The sequence below is a fragment of the Mangifera indica genome, chromosome 12 (genome assembly GCF_011075055.1).
Source record: "Mangifera indica cultivar Alphonso chromosome 12, CATAS_Mindica_2.1, whole genome shotgun sequence".
Taxonomy (NCBI): domain Eukaryota; kingdom Viridiplantae; phylum Streptophyta; class Magnoliopsida; order Sapindales; family Anacardiaceae; genus Mangifera; species Mangifera indica.
Window position 1 is genome coordinate 6040200 of NC_058148.1, and position 18780 is coordinate 6058979.

General features: G+C 35.4%; 2 protein-coding genes across 2 annotated transcripts; one reads left to right on the forward strand and one right to left on the reverse strand.

The window, feature by feature from the left end:
- The first annotated feature begins 446 nt into the window (after positions 1 to 446).
- On the forward strand, positions 447 to 13215 carry LOC123193005 (cytosolic 5'-nucleotidase 3). The gene is made up of 10 exons (XM_044605752.1): positions 447 to 595; positions 703 to 850; positions 1535 to 1595; positions 1681 to 1813; positions 2007 to 2130; positions 3147 to 3203; positions 3319 to 3415; positions 4260 to 4467; positions 12552 to 12612; positions 12909 to 13215. Exons 1-10 carry the CDS (start codon positions 501 to 503, stop codon positions 12960 to 12962), a joined length of 1038 nt encoding a protein of 345 aa, XP_044461687.1. The 5' UTR covers positions 447 to 500; the 3' UTR covers positions 12963 to 13215.
- Positions 13216 to 13329: 114 nt separating this feature from the next.
- LOC123193004 lies at positions 13330 to 17512 on the reverse strand. The gene is made up of 4 exons (XM_044605751.1): positions 16649 to 17512; positions 15506 to 15652; positions 14711 to 15382; positions 13330 to 14591 (listed from the first exon to the last, which is right to left on the reverse strand). The coding sequence occupies exons 1-4, from the start codon at positions 16976 to 16978 to the stop codon at positions 13470 to 13472; spliced, it is 2271 nt and encodes a 756-aa protein (XP_044461686.1). The 5' UTR covers positions 16979 to 17512; the 3' UTR covers positions 13330 to 13469.
- Positions 17513 to 18780: the final 1268 nt, after the last annotated feature.

An 18780-nucleotide genomic window follows, 5' to 3' on the forward strand; every position in this document is an offset into this window, starting at 1 on the left:
AGATCAAACTGATAAACTTATCTTTTCACTTTTTACGCATGTAAAGACATAAGTAAGTCAAACTAATAAATTCATATTTTCACTTTCTATATAGGTGAAGTTATGAATATATTTGAACTAATGAACTCATTTTTTTACATAGGTAAAAGTATAAGTATATCTAAACTAATTAATATCGATATGAATGCTTAACCCTGATATTTTGATAAAATATAAATAATTTGTATTTTTAATATTTTAACTCTTTAAATGATGCATAAATTTATATTTATTATAGATCATCAATAAGAAAGAACAAATCAAAATAATTAATATATAATAATTAAAATATATATATATATATATATATATATATATATTTAGAATATATATTTTAAAATAAGAAATAATATATTTGTATTGTAGGTTAATATACTCTATCAATCTAAAAAGGTCAAAAACAGAACAGTGATAAGTGGCTATTGAGCGTTATAAGAACATATTCTGAGCTTCACTCTGAAATGAGTTACCGTCTTCAAGGCATCAGCAACACCACCATCACTCTTCCTCTGATCTTCTCTTCCACCCTTTTTCATCCTTCCCATTTCTCTTCAAGGTCTCTCCTTGCTCTCTTCATGTTTGTTCACATATTACATTACAAAAGTTAAAAGCCGTTGCACATTCTTACTGGGTTGTTTTTATTTCTTATTTCTTTGCACGCAGGGCTTGGCGTTGTGTTTGTACTTTCAGTTTCAACTCTAGAACCCAAATGGAGGATCATGATCTTTCAAAATTTACTGTAACGGCAGATCCTCAGTCTCTGGAGAATAAAATTTCCGCAATTCGCTTGGCGGGTCCTTCTAAACTTCAGGTTCTATTACACCTTTATTATTATTATTGTTACTATTCAGCTTAATTATGTAGCTCAATTGACCTTTTAGATTTTACTTTAACTGAAAGCTTAGATTTTTTTGTTTGGGGGGGTCTTTCTAAAGTAATTGGCTCCTTAAGCGTCTTAAAAAGATGCATTGTTGTAAATGTATTATGTTGATGCACAAGTTATTATAATTTTTTTTCATGAAGAGCTCTTAATGATTACTGCATTTATCATCTCATGTTTCTTTTCTTTATTTTGATATTATAGAATTGACTTGAACATTTTTCATGGTTGATCAATTCGTTTATGATATGAGGGTTAGCATTTCTTTCTATAAAGTTAAAGAACTATTACTTTTTTATTTTCTTTTCATTTCATTTCTGAAGGTGATTGCAGGTTGAATTTTCTCATTATTAAAATATATGTATATATATTTTGGCTTCATTTGTACATAATAGTGTAGAAATATGAAGTTTTTGAAGGAATAGGCTTTGACCATACACGAACAATCATGAACTGGCACTCAAGATCAAGAGATCGTCTAAATTTAAGGGATGAATTTATACTCTGTAGGAAAAATGTAGCCAAAAGAAGTTATAGCAGTATGGTGATTTACCAGTAGAGTCTTTCATATGGGCCAATTGGCAACAAACATGAACTCATTATTTTAAATGTCAGGTAATTGCAGATTTTGATGCAACCCTGACACGGTATTGGATCAATGGCAGTAGGGGCCAAAGTAGGTGTCCCTAACTTACATTACACTATTAAAAATTTTAAATTATTCAGAATTTGTTTTCATTTTCCTCTTGTAACATGTACAGGTAGCCATGGCCTTTTGAATCAAGGAAATCCAGAGTATGATGCCAAGAGGCATGCATTATATGAATACTATCATCCCCTAGAATTCTCCCCACATATTCCAATTGAAGAGAAAACAAAGCTCATGGAAGAGTGGTATGTTACCAACTATGTGGTCACCATGAGACTCTGATATGTTACAAAATAGCATATTAAACTGAGTCTGTTTAAAAAGTTCTCATTAGTAATTATGTTATATTTCTGTTGTAAAGGCTTAAAAGAAATGCAGTCCTGCTTTCTCTATGTTTTAGCTGAACTTAACAAACTAAAATTAGTTTCTTTCATGTAGGTGGGGAAAAACTCATGCTCTTCTTGTCGAGGGAGGCCTGACATATGATGCAATAAAGGCATCCGTTGCTAATGCCTCAATTTCTTTTAGAGAGGGCGTAGTCGAACTCTTTGAATTTCTGGAGGTAATATCATCTTCTTCTAGTAATTTTTAGAGCAGTTGTGTAAGATAGGTGTGCATGATCCTAAGTAAGTCAACAGAGTCTAGTTGGGGGTGGTTTCTATCATTTTTTGACATGGTTTGTGATGAACTAGGTGTTATGGCTGATATCATCATTTTTTCAAAGAAAAAAAGTGTGTCAGAATGCCAATGAAAGGGAACCACAACCATTTATTGCTCTGAAGTATGCAGGAGTTTCATTAAAAAATGAAGAAAGCAGACTCCAAGAATTACTTATCAAGAGAATCCAGAATAATGTAGTGATAGCCACTAATATTTCCTCAAAAGCAGCAAATATAGATGTTGTTGAAAGGTTGCTTTACCATTCCGATTTCTTGTGTTCCTCACTAATTGTATACATTGCATTAAACCAAAGAAACAACTTTACAAGCTAAGTTACCTTAATGGCCTATTGTGTTAGCGAACCACTAAGCACAACATGTGGAGGTAAACGATATGTCTTCATGCATCAAAAACTAGCTAAAATAGCAATCTTTTGCTCTTCACTAACCTTTAAACCATTAGATTAGGTCCCACACCAAAGTTCAGCGAAGAATGAGCATAAGGAAGCAATAACATTTTTCATGTACCCTGCCTTTTCTAACATATCTTATCTCTTTATAATAAGTTGTATATAGAGTCTGAGAAACCTTATGGAAGGCCTCGTCATTTTCTATTCACCCTGCTCTCTTTCATATCTTAGCCCGTTATAATAAGTTATAACTTGATAAGTTTCTTTTTTCCTTTTTTTTTTTGTTTTTCTAATTCTAGTTTTTCTAGTTGCTTCATTATAATTCATCACATCCTTTCCAAAGCCACAACATTCTGTACCATAAAGTACCAAAAAGAAAAATCACCATCCATAGATTAAGCTTGTAAAACAAGGTGTACCATGTAGAAACTCCACCATACCAGACAGATCTTCCTAAATACCATGCCAAATGCTGCATCTGATTTCTTGTTTGTGTATATAATGTGCAGGAAAGAGACATTCCTGTTCTCATATTTTCAGCAGGGCTTGCAGATATTATAGAGGAGGTTAGTTTAACAAAATCCATTTTGGTTATAGAGGAGGTGGTCCTGCTTCAAAACATGCACATTTCACTGCATCTTTTATGTTTCTGCATAAACTTTGTTTTCTTCTTCTTTCCAGGTCCTGAGGCAAACAGTTCACAAATCTTTCAAGAATGTTAAGATAGTTTCAAACCGAATGATATTCAACGAAGATGGCTGCCTTGCATCCTTCAAAGGTAGCCTTCAATCATTAGCTCAGGAGAGAGTGGTTTTTTACAAGATATATTACTGTATAAATACATGTCCATGGTAATTCATCATGAATTTGCATTTCCAGACTTCCAATGGTTTCTAGGTTTCATTACTTGATACTGAATGGGGTTTATGTGCCACTTCTGAGTACTTGGTTAAGGCAGCTCAATAAACATAGATTTGTGGTGCCACTAACCACACTTTGTTGCTAGAATGTCTTGTTCGATTTAAAAACTAGTTATAAGCATTTTTTTGCCTTTAATAACAAGAATAGGCTTATAGAGATACCATTATTTTATAATATTAACATTCTATTTAGGTTTGTTTTGGGAAAAATTAACAGGTGGATGTTTAATGTGTATGCTTCTAGTATGTAAAGGCATTTGGAGTTGTCCATCCCAATGAATTGTACTTATGTTAGTAATTTACTTGTTATACTTCTTATAGTTGTGAGAGAGCAGATGAGAATGAATAGAATTTTCTGGTGAACAGGAGGGAACTTTCTAACTCCTTTCTTCTAACTTTTTCATGACACAGTTTCATTGTTACAGGTTGAATTTTATATAAAATGAGGGTAATCCAAACTGAAATTCCAGACAAGCAGCCACTTAAAGTAACTGCAGCCATATAAGCTATGGAAATCTAATCTCTTAGGACAGAACTAGAACACCTACACTCTCTTGTCACAGCCTACAACAACCAGCAACTTTCTTTGATAAAGCTGATGCAAATACTGTTTTATCTGAATTCATCTCTTTATGTTATTGTGTAGTTCTCTAGATAATTGTCTGTGTTCTTATTTCTGCTTTTTAACTAATTTTAATGCAGGGAAGACAATTCATAGTCTAAACAAAAATGAACATGCTCTTGACATGGCTGCTCCTCTTCATGACCATTTGGGTGAAACCAATGGACATAATGATGGCTATTCCTCAGTTAAGACTCGGACCAATGTGCTGCTTCTTGGCGATCACATTGGAGATTTAGGAATGTCTGATGGCTTGAACTACGACAATCGAATATCTGTGGGGTTTCTGTAAGTTTCTAAAGTTTGTTTGTTCTCTATACTTAATATATAATGTCTCATTTAATAATGGTTTGTAAAACTAGTAGAGTTTGTTAATTAACATTTCTTTGAACAAATTATTATCTTTTGTCTAGCTTCAAGAAAATTTTTGTATTTGAGCTAGAATTCTATTACTTGTTAATTCCTTTAAAATGCTTGTGTTTAGTAGCCCTTGCTTACAACTTCTACAAATCAAATGATATGCACATGTAGATGCTATGATTAGTCTTCCTCATCGGAAGTTAGCACTTGTTTTCTGTTAGTTAGAGTTTGAACTAGATTAATTCTAGCTTAGCATATTTCGAATAATTAAGAATGTGATGGTTGTGAGAGAAAAGGTGAGAAAGAAGAGTTTTTTTTTTTTTTTATGGTGGTGAGAAAGGAGGGAACTTTTCTTCCTCTTTTTTCTTGGTTATTTTATCAATTTACATATCTATACATACAAGTAACATGACCCAAAAAACCTTCAAATTCAAATGGTCAGTTGCACAATAGGATGAATGCCTACCTACAAGATATTACTAACATAGGACAAGATTAGCCTACTTAGACTTGCTTTTCAAGGCCTACAGCAATCTATACTACTCAAGATGGAGTATATTTGTTTCTCATGCCCGTCTTGCCAATACAATTATGATATCTTTTAGAGCTTCGACCTTTAGTAAGAACATTGGCTATTTGCCCATTAGACATCACAAATGAGATTGTTAGGATTCTAAGTACAAGGTATGAGACTTGGATCTCACATTAGAAAGTATGAACATCTAGTGTGGGGTTTATATAGCCTTGGGCTCTCCCATCTTAATAGCTAGCTTTTGAGATGTGGTTCTCTTAAGATTCGTATCATTTGGTATCAGAGCATGGCAACGAGAATGGAGACGCGAGTTAAAGCATTAGAGAAAGAGATGTTTGCAGTAAAAGAAGGAATGGATGAAACGAAAATGCAGATAGGGGAGTTGAATTCTAGAATAGAAAACATGGGCTCCGATGTGGAGACTATTAAAAAGTACTTGAAAGATCTTAGAGAGGCAACTCTTGGTAGAGATGGTGGAGATAAAGGCAAGGCAGCAATGCATCCAGAAACCTCCCCCTCATACTCACCACCAAAGGGGGAACCATCTGGACCACCATTAGGAAGGGCAAAAGAAGTTGTGGGAGAGGAAAGAATGAACCAAAACATGTTAGTAGGGGAAGAACAAATGGGAGGTAACAAGAGGGATCTACAATACCGACGTTTGGACCTTCCGCTGTTTAATGGAGAAGAGGCCTTAGATTGGGTGTCAAGAGTTAAAAGATACTTCAATGTGAATTGTTTGACTGAATAGGAACGTCTTACAACTGCTGGTGTTTGTATGGAAGGTGAAGCACTCCACTGGTTGCAATGGAGGGAGAAACGCCAATCGTTCACTGGCTGGGACAACTTTAAGCGAGAGGTTCTGCAACGGTTCCCGCTGCCAGATGAAAAGACGCCACAGGAGGAGTTATTCTCACTGCATCAGACCAGAACTATCCGTGAATACCGCTTCAAGTTTGAACTACTATCAGCAGCCGTCATAGGGTTGTCTGAAGATACGTTGAAGGTAGTGTTTATGAACGGATTGATTGAGGAGGTGAGGGAAGAAGTGAAGTTGTTCCACCCGTACACTTTAGAGGAGATGATGGACAGAGCACGACAGGTAGAGAAGAAATACGGCATCATCGACACCACATACGTATTACGTCCAGGGTGAGCTTATCCTAAAAACACAGTTGGGTCAACTTAGCCTTCTTACCCAGCTTAATTTAACCCAGTCCCTTTAGCCACTAACAACCCAAATACTAGACCCCATTACATTGCAGTAACCAACCCAACCCTCATCTCCAACGTAGCCCAAACCCGAAAACATATAAACCCAAATCAAAGCAACCAACCCAGATCCAATTGCCCCTCTTATGACCCATGTTCTTCTCCAACAAGCAAAATATCCACTTTTAGAGCTCCAGTGAGTTCTGGAGCATTAACCTCATTTCCACGGCATGAAGGTAACTATTGACGCCTCACAGATGAAGAGTTTCGTGCCAAGGTTGAAAGAGGGCTTTGCTTTTGTTGTGATGAAAAATTCTTCCCAGGTCACCGGTGCCAATTTCGTCAACTCCGAATAATGATTTACAGTGAAGAAGAAGAACAGGAGGAGGGAATAAAAGCAGAAGAGGAAGAGAAGGTAGTTGAAGGGAAGAAGATGACCATGAGCCTCAACATCAGTTCAGTTGTGGGCATTGGAAACCCGAAAGCTTTAAAAATGATTGGTGAAATCAGAGGGAAAAAGGTGATTGTATTGATAGACAGTGGGGCTACCCACAACTTTCTCTCAAAGAAAGTGGTGGATGAGCTGAAAATTTCAATGAAAACTACCAGTTTTGTTTTTGTGTTAGGAGATGATCGTAAGGTCTAAGGGAAAGGAAAATGTGAGAGGGTCACATTGTGGATACAGGGGGTGCAGATTACGTAGGATTCTCTCCCCTTTCGACTTGGAAGGGTGGATGTGATATTGGGTATGAATTGATTACACCGATTAGGTGAGGTCAAGACTAATTGGAGAGAGCAAACAATGCGGTATAATTGGGAAAGGAAAAGAATTGAATTAAAGGGAGAAGCGTTTTTGATGATGAGGGAAACGTCTCTGCAATCATTGGTGAAATCAATCAGCCTTGAAGAAGAAGGATATTGGGTGAAGGGAGCTAAGAAGACGAACGAGGAAGATTCGGAAATAAAGAAAATCCCACTTCCTGTGGAAGAGATACTCAGAGAATTTAAGAATTTATTTGGAGAACCAAAGGGCTTACCTCCCAAAAGACCCCAAGATCACACAATTACATTGAAGGAAGGAGTTCAACCCCCAAATTTGCGGCCATACAGATATCCTTACTTCCAAAAAAATGAGATTGAACGAATTATGCAAGAGATGATGGGAGTAGGTATAATCCACCCCAATTTGAGTCTTTTGTGAGTCTCATTATCTTAGTGAAGAAAAAAGACAGAGGATAGCGATTTTGTGTTGACTATCGAGCCTTAAATCGAGTAACCATTCCTAATAAATTTCCAATGCCGAAGATTGACGAATTATTGGATGAATTAGTAGGGGCAACAGTCTTCAACAAGTTGGATCTTAAATCCGGGTACTACCAAATCCGTGTGAGGGAGGAAGATAAAGAGAAAACTGCTTTCTGACCACATGAGGGACACTACGAGTTCTTAGTAATGCCCTTCGGCCTAAGCAACTCTCCTGCCACCTTTCAGAACCTGATGAACACAATTTTTCGCCTTTATTTGAGAAAATTTGTTCTTGTATTTTTTGACGATATACTGATTTATAGTCGAGAGATTAAGGATCATTTGTGGCACTTACAAGTAGTGTTAAGTTTGCTTCGAGATCATTAGCTCATCGTCAATAAAAAAAAAAAAATTATTTGGACAAGAACGGATAGGATATCTAAGCCACATAGTGTCCAAGAATGGGGTTGAAGTTGACCCACAAAAGATAAACGATATGGAGAATTGGCCAAGACCAAAAGAAATTAGAGATCTTGGAGGATTCCTCGAGTTGACGGGTTACTATCGTAAATTTGTTCGAGGATATGAAAAGATCGCCGAGCCATTAACCAACCTACTCAAGAAAAATGCCTTCTGCTGGGGGGAAGACTCACAGAGAGCTTTTGAAGCTTTAAAAAGGGTCATGGTGACAGTGCCGGTTCTAGCCATGCCAGAGTTTATGAAAGAGTTTATAGTTGAAACTGATGCTTCGAGGGTAGGTTTGGGAGTTGTCTTGATGCAAGAAGGGAGACCAGTGGCGTTCTTGAGTAAAGCTCTTTCTCTACAAAACCGATGCAAGTCTATATATGAAAAGGAGTTGATGACAATCGTGCTTGCATTTTAGAAGTAATGGCATTATTTGTTAGGGAGGCATTTCAAGCTTTGTATGGTACAGCGAAGCTTAAAATTTCTATTCGAACAGAAAGTATTAAACCATGATCAACAAAAATGGCTTGTCAAAATGTTGGGATTCGATTTTGAGATTGTGTATTAGCCTACATGTGAAAACAAGGCAACTGACACGTTGTCACAAAATCCAAAATTTATGGAGGAATTACAAGCCTACTCAGTGACGCATATAATAGGAAAGGAAGAAATTCAACAGGAAGTCGACAAAGACGAAAGGTTAAAAAAAGTGGTTACTGAGTTGAAAATTAATCCACTAGCTCATAAAAAATATACATTGCAGGGAGATATATTACTATATAAAGGAAGACTGGTGCTAACAAAAAATTCCAGGTTTGTTTTCTCTCTAATTGTCGAGTTTCATTCTTCTACTCATGGGGCCCATTCTGGTTTCTACAAAACTTACAAAAGGGTGGCTGCAAATTTCTATTGGGAAGGCATGGTAAAAGATATAAAACAATTTGTGTCAGAATATGACGTATGCCAACGAATGAAGTATGAGGCCACGTCACCAACGAGGTTGTTACAACCATTGCCTATTCCGAATCAAATATGGGAAGAATTATCAATGGGTTTTAATTTGGGGCTACCAAAGGTGAAGGGAATCGATACAATTATGGTGGTAGTTGATCGGCTCTCTAAATATAGGCATTTCATGACCTTGAAACACCCATTCACGACTAAAGATGTGGCGGAGGTATTTATTAGGGAGATAGTACGTCTTCATGGGTTCTCGAAATCAATTGTAACTGACAGAGACAAGATCTTTATGAGTAGTTTTTGGAGAGAATTATTTAAGGCCGTAAGGACGACTCTTAAATTTAGCTCGGCGTACTATCCTCAAACGGATGGACAAACGGAAGTCGTTAGTAGAAGTATCGAGACTTATCTTCGGTGCTTTTGCAGTGGACAACCACGAGAATGGCTTAGATGGTTAACTTGGGCAGAATATTGGTATAACACCTCCTTCTATTGTTCAACCGAGATGACACCATTTAAAGCTGTCTATAGGAGGGATCCCCCTCCAGTTTTCAAATGGGTTGAGGAAGACTCAAGGATAGAAGGAGTAAATGCTCTCATCAGAGAGAGAAACTTAGTGCTAGATGAATTGAAACTCAATCTGCAGAGAGCACAGAAACGCATGAAAAGGATAACAGACAGAAGCCGTAGAGAGATTGAGTTTGTTGAAGGAGATTGGCTCTTTTTGAAGCTTCAACTATATCGATTTCGTTCGTTGGCATCACGCTCGAATGAAAAACTAAGCTCCCAATTTTATGGCCCTTTTGAGATTGAAGAGAAAATTGGTCAAGTTGCTTATAAATTAAAGCTGCCAACAACGGCTAAAATTCATCCTATGTTTCACGTGTCACAACTAAAGAAACAAATTGGGACGGCAGCTCAGAGCCAACCTCTATCAGAAGGTTTATGTGAAGATAGAGAGCTAATGGTACAACCTGAATTAATGAAAAACTTTCGATATTCTCCTCAAGGGAACCTGGAGTTATTAATTAAATGGAAGCACCTGCCAAATTTTGAATCATTATGGAAGCTATATGAGAATGTTAGGAGGCTTTTTCCCCACCTACACCTTGAGGACAAGGTGCCTCTGGATGGGCGGGGTAATGTTAGGTCCAAAGTTTATGCAAGGAAGAGAATCAGGAGAGGAAATAACATGGAGACACCTGACGGCAAATTAGAGAGAACAGTTGGCAACTAGCAGACTAAAAGTACAGAAATAGAGGGTAGACAGCAGGCTGTGAAAGGAGAAATAGTCTAGTGTGCACACAAAGGAGACACTACTGCAGATCAACAGAGACAAAGGACCATTAGTACGTACATGACTGACGAGGTGGCAACTCAGGATTGGCCAAGCATTAATGAAAGAGGGGAAATTGATATAGACCTGGAGGTGAGAAAGAAAGAGGAGGAGAGCATTTTGAAGGAAAAATAGTATATGGGAGAGTTCCAACCTCTCGAAAGCTGGAGGAATTAGGTGTGAAAACGTCTAGTCATTTAGGCTGTTGTTTTGGTTATTTGATTAATATTCACAAATAGTGATTTAGTTCTCGTGTTATTTGTTTATTTCACTGTTTTGTTGTAAAAAAGGCGCAAAAGAACTAGAACTTTGTTTATCATTCCAAAATATTGAGTACAAAAATATCCCATTTTCATTTCCAAAAAAATATCAATATCATATTTGTATAACAAATATTGTTCCCTTGTGATTATTCTGCACGTATTGCTTGCGAAAGTTGAGTGAAGTTGCAGTAGAAGTGTTTTGAGCTGGGAAATCCTGTTACCTTGTTCTAGGTCTGTAACAGTTTTCCAGTGGTGGTTGTAGTTATTAGTATCATATTAATCACGATACGTGTCATATGATATGATATAATACAGATGAAAAACGATATGTATTTTAAGGTTTATTGAAATTTATACAATATGGTGGATATATCATATGATACGATATGATACATATTGTTGATACAGATCGATGCATCTTTTTAGAGAAGTGATGATGTGTGAGAATGTGTTTAAGAAATTTGGAAATTTTAAGGGGTTTTATGATATTCTTTTGGATGATGACGTGTCAAACTATTTTATTATTTTTATTAAGATGTATCCTACAATACAATTCATTATACATGATATAGAAAATAAATTTTTTATATACGATACAAGACATGATTCGACTACTATGGTGGTGGTGGTGAGAAAAAAGGGAAATTTGTTTTCTCTTTTTCCTTATTTATCTCATCAGTTGACAAATCAATATATTCCAGGATCATAGCCCAAAACCCTACAAATTTAGATGGCTAGCTACACAACTGAATGAACAGTTGCTTACCTACAAGATATTACTAACCTAAGACAAAATTAGCTCAATTAGGCTTGCTTTTCTCTGCTTGCAATAGTCTACAATTTGAAAGTTAAAGTTGTCTGGAAGTACATTCTTTACGCATATATCCTACTTTTATGTTTCCTGGTTTGCATGTTTGATGAAACCAGATATGTTTCACCATTACTATGCGACGCCGGTGGTGGTCCGAATTTGAGTCACAGGAGACAGAGAGGATGCATGATAGGCTGAATGTGATGGAGAGGAGATGTTAAGTTTAGGTTTGTTTAATTTCAGAATAAAGGGGGAACAAATTCATCCCCTTTTTACATGCAAAAAATGCGTTTTTGTTGTAGAAAAGTGTTTCCTTTTTACTTTACATTACCAAATGGCCTTGAAACGTGTCATACCAGTTTCAGGCTGTTTCAAAAACCAGTACGTTTCTGAAGCGTGGAAACGCACCATGCTGTGCATTTCCATGCTTCCTTGAACCCAAGCATTACGTCTTGCAAATGTATGATGTCTTTTGTTGAGAAATATTCTCAAGTTATCTAGCGTTCTCCTTTTTGATAGAAAAGTGATGTGTGACGTGCATGTGCATAACATCGCCACATGGTTTCTTATTTATTGTTTAAAACCTTCTTGCAACAAGGGCCTCAGATTAGGGGCAGTTTGAATCTGTGGAGACTCTTCAGTCTGTTTTAACTTTTCATGTTATGGGAAGATAATATGTGCAACAACGAAATTTAGTTGAGATAAGCAGTCATGTTAGAAAAAGTATTTATCAACAGGTACTTTGCCTACTTCAGTTGTGGTGAAGAAAGGAATCTGTATGTCCTGTCTGTTGATTATGCAACTTCCACCTTTTCTTTTCGAATGCTATTGTACTATATAACTGTATTTGTAGAAACAAAAAATGATAAATATACAGATTGAAGCTTCACCTTTTGATTAATGAAATGGAACTTGTGACAAAATAATGAATTAGCCCCTCTCTGCACTGCAGGAAACTGCAAATCCAAACTGACAACTATTTTTCCTTGATTTCCAGCATTAGAAGATAGATCTATGTTGTGTGCTCGGTCTACTTTGCCATCTCTGTTTGTGAGAAAATTTTCCTACTGTTTACCTGCATGTCACCTCATTTCAATTGTTATTCCAATATTTCATATGAAGTGAATTGATAGGATATGGCATTTATTTGTTGTTTTCATCAGTAATCCCTCTAAACTGTTGTTTCAGGAACGACAACATTGAAAATAATCTTGATAGCTACAGCAAAGCCTTTGATATTGTTTATTTGGTGAGTCAAAAAACCTTTTTTTTAATGTTCACCTACCAGACACTGCGTTGATGTTATGAGATCATTACCTCAGAATAAAATTTGATGTTTCTGTCAAACTAGGCTACCACATTAACATTGCAGATTACTCGCTTATAGAATAAAAGATGTAAAATATGAAAGATACTCTGCAATATCTTATACAGACAAGTTAAAATTCATTTTGACAACAAATGTGTTTTAGATTCCTGGAGTAAAAACCACCACTCTTTTCATTATCTTAATGCTGATTTCTGGGCAACTTATTTTTCTTGCAGAATGATGCACCAATGTGGGGAGTAGTCAAGCTTGCTTCTCAGCTATGTTCTTAAAAGGCTAATCAAGTGCCACATTCATGATTTCATATATCTCTTTCTGGAAGCACCTCTCATTGGATGAGTTGCCAACAAAATGTTGAAATTATTTCCGCAGAATGGCTATGTGCAGTTATGCCATGGTATGGCTTTGGCATCCTGTACAGGTTAAATGATTGGTTGGTTATTAGTTTGTCTTATAATTGATTTCTGAAAGTTATGACACAGACATCCCAGCATTATATGGCATAATAGTTTTTTAGTTAACACATTTTGATATAAATTGTATAAATAAAAAGTTGATTATTTATGTTAAAATGTTCAGTATGTATTACAAATGTTTCAAGAGCAAGAGCTAAATCCATTCCATTCGTACAAGTAGAACTGTCAGCAGCCCTGAATGAACCACTCCAATGGTCGCCTCAAATTTGATCAATTCACCAGAACATACACCAAAATATTTAAACAAAAGGAGTACATAATTATAATTATGGAAAATTAACTAACTCCATAGTTTGGCACTCTCTATACAACTGCCAATGCCATTTCCATCACCAGTGCATCAACTATCGCTTCCTTATTAGCCGAGAACTCAACCACAGCCTGCAGTAAGTTAGTATAGTGGAATTCAATTTGTAGCCGGTGATGAAGAGGTGTCGATGCCATCAAGCCCTTTTTTATATCAGCCTGCAACTCACGTAAAGGGACTGCAGCCAAGAAGTTCTTGATATACTCTTTGCATGACTCCTTCCCTTGACACACAATCTCTTCTTCCTCGGTGGGTTGAGACTTGTTCTGGGAAACTATCGAAGTCTCTTGCACTGAAGTTTCCTTCGATGAACTTCCCTGTGCTTTATCACTAGTAGATTCTTCATCGAAAGGCTTTGTCCCTTTTGATGAACTTCCTTGTGCTTTATCATTAGCAGAATTTTCACCTGAAGGCTTCATCTCTTTTGTCAGTCGCTGGATTTTTGTGTCTCTGTTGAATTTCAGGACATAGGCCTGGTTACATCCCTCATAAAGCCTCTCCCCCAAAGTGTCAATGATATAGTAAGCATCAGGGTCAACCTTCAGCACGAAAAAATGGTCGTTCCAACTGACAATGTAGATCAAAGGGTCAGCACTGCCATGAGAGTTGAATCCACAGTGAATGATCTCCTCCCATATGCTGTCAAATGACATCACACCCTGAAGGAAGTCAAAATCCTTTCCTTCCAGGCCTTCAGGATGGAAAAAACCGATAAAAGACTTCTCCGGTACAACAGAAAGAGGACGAGTTTTAGCTTGAAGAACTGTCTCTAGATCAAAGTGCCTGTCAGGAAACTGGCGTATATAGTCCTCATTCTCACAGAGGTTTCTCCACTCTAGAGAGCCTTCCCTGATTAGATTATCGAATTCAGACTTAATTGGCATTTCATCTCGGTTGGACAGCAGCCAATTAGCTATGACAGCAACAAGGGCAGTACATGCACTCTCGCCTGCAGCACGTTCACTCCTTTGATCAATGGAAGCAAAGAAAACTTGAGCATGTAGCTTCATGTGTCCATCACGGCTTATTATTTCTTTATTTTCCCAGCTGCCAACAGCAAAATTGTCATCCCCGAATCCAGAGATTGATGAGCTTGTGGAACCTGCTGGTCTATACCGCTACCAGAAAATTTCCATAATTTGGGGAAAAAATTATTTCTGAATCAAGAAACATAAGGCAAAAAAGATAAAAAAAAACTAGAGGCAGTAGCTGAAAAAGTGAAAGGTTTAATACTTACCACAAAACTGAACTCATCAGAGAAGCTGAGCTGCCGGCGATCAAAATCAATATCGTCACCACCGTCTTCCCTGCAATCCTTCTTTAGAAGAGGCTCCTCTTTGGTTTTTGGAGATAGAAAACCCAGTTTTCTCTTCCTCCAAGGTAACATTCTACGCTTCATCCTTGGCCGCAAAGACATCTCGAAGACGGAGTTGGTTGAATTCTCAGCATTCAAACCCTCCACATCCAATCTACTATTACTGTAGTAGATCCAACACTCATCTTCAGGATTGCTAATTGTATTTGCATAATGTGATACTCCTGCCCAGTTAGCACAGGCCAATGTTTCATAATTGACGGACTGCTGACCTCTAAAATTCTGCTTGCTCTCATCTGATTCCTCCTCAGCATCGCCCTCAGCTGAATCTGGATCACCAACATCCTCACTTAACACAGAACACCTACCATCACTGCACTCTTCTTCAGCGCATTCTTCTTTTGATTGTTGCCTTGACACACAGTCTCTAAATAATTTCACTTTTCGCAAGCCTGCTTGCACAGCAGAAAGTTCATCTTTCCGTCTTGAAAAAGTTTCCACAGAAGAAGGCGATGATGTTAGAGGCACTATTGTTCTCTGCCCCACGCGTGCGGACCCTTGACCAACACTAGACTCCATTAACCTAAGAGATAACTGCAATGTAGTTGAATTTAATATCAGAGATAGACAAATTCGGTAAGAAAATGAAAAGAAGACATCACAAATTCAGTCATGTGAAAATGCCAAATGAAAACAAAAATATCAAAAGGCACTTACACAAAGAGACAGAGCACCCTGAATGGTGTCACCCTTAACAATTTTCAAAGGAACCTTAATCTCAACATCTTTCTCTGTTGCTAAATCAACAAATTCTGAGAGGTTCAATGATCCAGTTCCGACAACAGAAACCTTATTTCTTGGTCCCTGGTAAAAGCCAAGCATAAAATTTGGAGAGAGTGAGAGAGAAGAGGAAGAAGGAAAGTAATATTTGTGTACAAAATGATGATCCCAGAAGTAGTATAAAACATCAAATACACCACATAATAAGGCATTGCAAATTACACTTTTTAATTCAATAGATGAGACTTTTGAAAAAATCTGGCAACCCAAAAAACAAGGTTAAACGACTAAATATCAGATAACAAAGAAACTTTTTTCCTACTTTCTGTGGCTAATATTGAAAGATACAAAAAGATGAAATAGCAATACAAGAAGTCTTAATCTGACAAAGAGATGGCCTTAAGATGCTTGAGGCTAAGGGTCAAATAATAAAATCAAATAAGCTTATAAGATTCAAAAGGATTAAAGAATGAGAATGCCATGAATTTGAAACCATAAATGACTGACAGATATTAGTCATTAAAGTAGACATATTCTGGACAAAGCCAATCAGTTAACATTATCATCACAAGAACCAGAATCAATGACTAAAGATCCAAAAGAATATTGAATCCCACGGATTGTATGATAATGCACAGGACAACAATACTCCATTAATACTAAAGCTATAAGAATTCTCACAAGATTTTACACCATACGATATCCAGTTTTCCTAATAAAGAAAAAATTATAAAACTTTGATTCATCAATCTTAACACTGCCTTGAATCACTTTCTATAAAACCAAACAGAATTTAAGAAAAAGTGAACAAGAATTCATGCTAAACCCACGTAAGAATGTTAATTAATATACCAAAATTTTCCATTTAAACTGTAAAGTCCAATCTAGACTACATTTGTGAAGGAAAAGTTTTCAGTGTCGAGAAATGGCCTCTAAAATTGAAGATAAGTAACAAAATATCAATGATAAAACAATAGTCAATGCACTAAAAATAATTATCAAACCCAACAAAAACTCTCAAAGCCCCACACGTAATTAAATCAAAAGTCAAATAGCAGAACAAACTGAAACAGTACTCACATTGAAAACTGCAAATTCAACCTCCCATGGAAGAAAAACCCCATCAGTGGAACCAGAAAAGTTGATCAAACTCTTAAATTCTTCATTCCATTCAACAGCTCCATCACCACCAACCCCGCCTTCCTCTGTAAAATTCCTCAGAATGCTCTTTCTCAGTAGACCAAAAGCGCTAATCTTCTTCCACTTTATTTCAACCACCAGTCTCTTCTTCTCCTCTTCATCAAATTGTATCAAATTCAGACCCTCAAGCTTACAAACAAGAAGAACTACTTCATACTTCCTCGGCACAAGAGACGGCCATGGTGGCCATCTCATCATTTTCACCACCATTGAAGACGATTCAGAGACAAAAAAATCAACTTGAATATCAAAGGGAATAATTTCGAGATATGGATACAGCACAGCTGATTAAAATTACAGCAAAAATCAAGTCTTTACATTAAAAAAGACAGCTTTCACCCAAAAGATCAAATGGGTTGTTGTGGTTTCAACTATTGTCAAAGCATATACAATTATATACAAATAAAAAGAACGACTGACCCCTTCTTAAAACCAGAAGTCAAAGATGAAACTAAAAAGAATTCTAATGAAACAACGAGATAAGATACTAAAGATTCACTGCATCAATATTTTGTAATTCGAAGAAGAGAGGAGGAAAAGGAGGTAAATGTGAATTATACATAAAGAAGGAATATGCCGTTCGTGTGATACAACAAGACATTACAAAATAGAGGAAGAGGGCGAGGCCAGCGACGAACTTCTAACAAGGATTTGATTTTAATACAAGTGCTTTTCAACTTGTGTGCTTGTACTACTTATTTTTTCTTCAGAACATTCAATGTAGTTTTTGATTTGACAAGTCCTTCCATTGTTATGGTTTCCAACTTTCCAAAGCATTTTCAAGGAAGTAATCATTAACATCAATACTTGATTTCCCAGTAATACAGGTTTATTTTAACCGTCTGATTAGAATCGTACATCTCACATAGGATTAATTATTTATTCGATTGATTTATAACTCACGGTTGAACCAAAATCTTGGATACATGTTAGAATAGTATTTAATTATGATTAATATTATATATATAAATTATATATTTAATTTTATATATAAATAATGATATGATATGATTTGATAATTTTAAATAAAAGATAAAATAATAAATTATTATATAATGATAAATTATTATTTGTATATAAAATTATATATATTATTTATACATATAATTTTATTGTTTAATTAAATATCACTATAGGATCTGTTATGTTACTTCTCATTGCGGGGTTTAGTTTAACAGGTTCTATTAATATAATTTTTATTACTTATATAGAAGTTTGGTTAAAAGTAAAAAATGATTATTCGGTAATCTATTTTTTATTATTTATATTATTTTATTTATTTTATAAGTAATAAAATATTTTGATAATTTTTTATTAGTAATAGTGATGTTGTAGGTAAAATAAGAAATAATCTTATTACCAATTCTATCCAGATATTAAAAAATTAATAAAATAATCTTAATTTTGTTATATTTTATTATTTTTTTAGAATAAAAATTATCTTATTTTTAATTAATATAATAGATATTATAAAAAATATTTTATAATAATTATATCTTAAAAAATATTTAAATAAAATAATCTTTTAATAATCTTTTATTACATAAAACTGAATAAAATAATTATATATATATATATTAATTTTTATCAAAAATATTAATATTTTATATCTTAAAATTTTACAAACCATCTAAATTTATGATAATTGTTTATTTTTTATGAGAAAATATTCCACTAACCCAACCCACTAGTCTCCCAAGAATTTGAGAAAATATAATTAAGTTTGTAATTAGATGGATAGACAAATTCAACAAGAAAGAGGAATTGAAGTGATTTGTGGACATTATTATTATTTCCACAAGGCAAAAGAACTATTTCTCACCCAAATTTTAGATCATTCTCAAATCTATATCCACGGAAAATGAAAAACTCTTATTTCCACTCATAAGCAAACTTTTGTTAAAGAAATGGGTAAAATAGTCATTTTACTATTTATATTAAAAAGTTATAAAGTTTATTACTTTGCACCCCACTTAGATTTTAAAAACTAACATTTCAGCTTTACCTAAAGT

What these genes read in the sequence shown, in the direction of transcription:
- LOC123193005 (XM_044605752.1), top strand. Translation starts at nt 501, where the DNA reads ATGAGTTACCGTCTTCAAGGCATCAGCAACACCACCATCACTCTTCCT. An exon ending in CAATGGCAGTAGGGGCCAAA is followed by an intron (nt 1,596 to 1,680) that starts GTAGGTGTCCCT and finishes TAACATGTACAG; the next exon opens with GTAGCCATGGCCTTTTGAAT. An exon ending in AACTCTTTGAATTTCTGGAG is followed by an intron (nt 2,131 to 3,146) that starts GTAATATCATCT and finishes TATAATGTGCAG; the next exon opens with GAAAGAGACATTCCTGTTCT.
- LOC123193004 (XM_044605751.1), bottom strand. Translation starts at nt 16,978, where the DNA reads ATGGTGGTGAAAATGATGAGATGGCCACCATGGCCGTCTCTTGTGCCG. An exon ending in TTGAATTTGCAGTTTTCAAT is followed by an intron (nt 15,653 to 16,648) that starts GTGAGTACTGTT and finishes GGCTTTTACCAG; the next exon opens with GGACCAAGAAATAAGGTTTC. An exon ending in CTGATGAGTTCAGTTTTGTG is followed by an intron (nt 14,592 to 14,710) that starts GTAAGTATTAAA and finishes ATTTTCTGGTAG; the next exon opens with CGGTATAGACCAGCAGGTTC.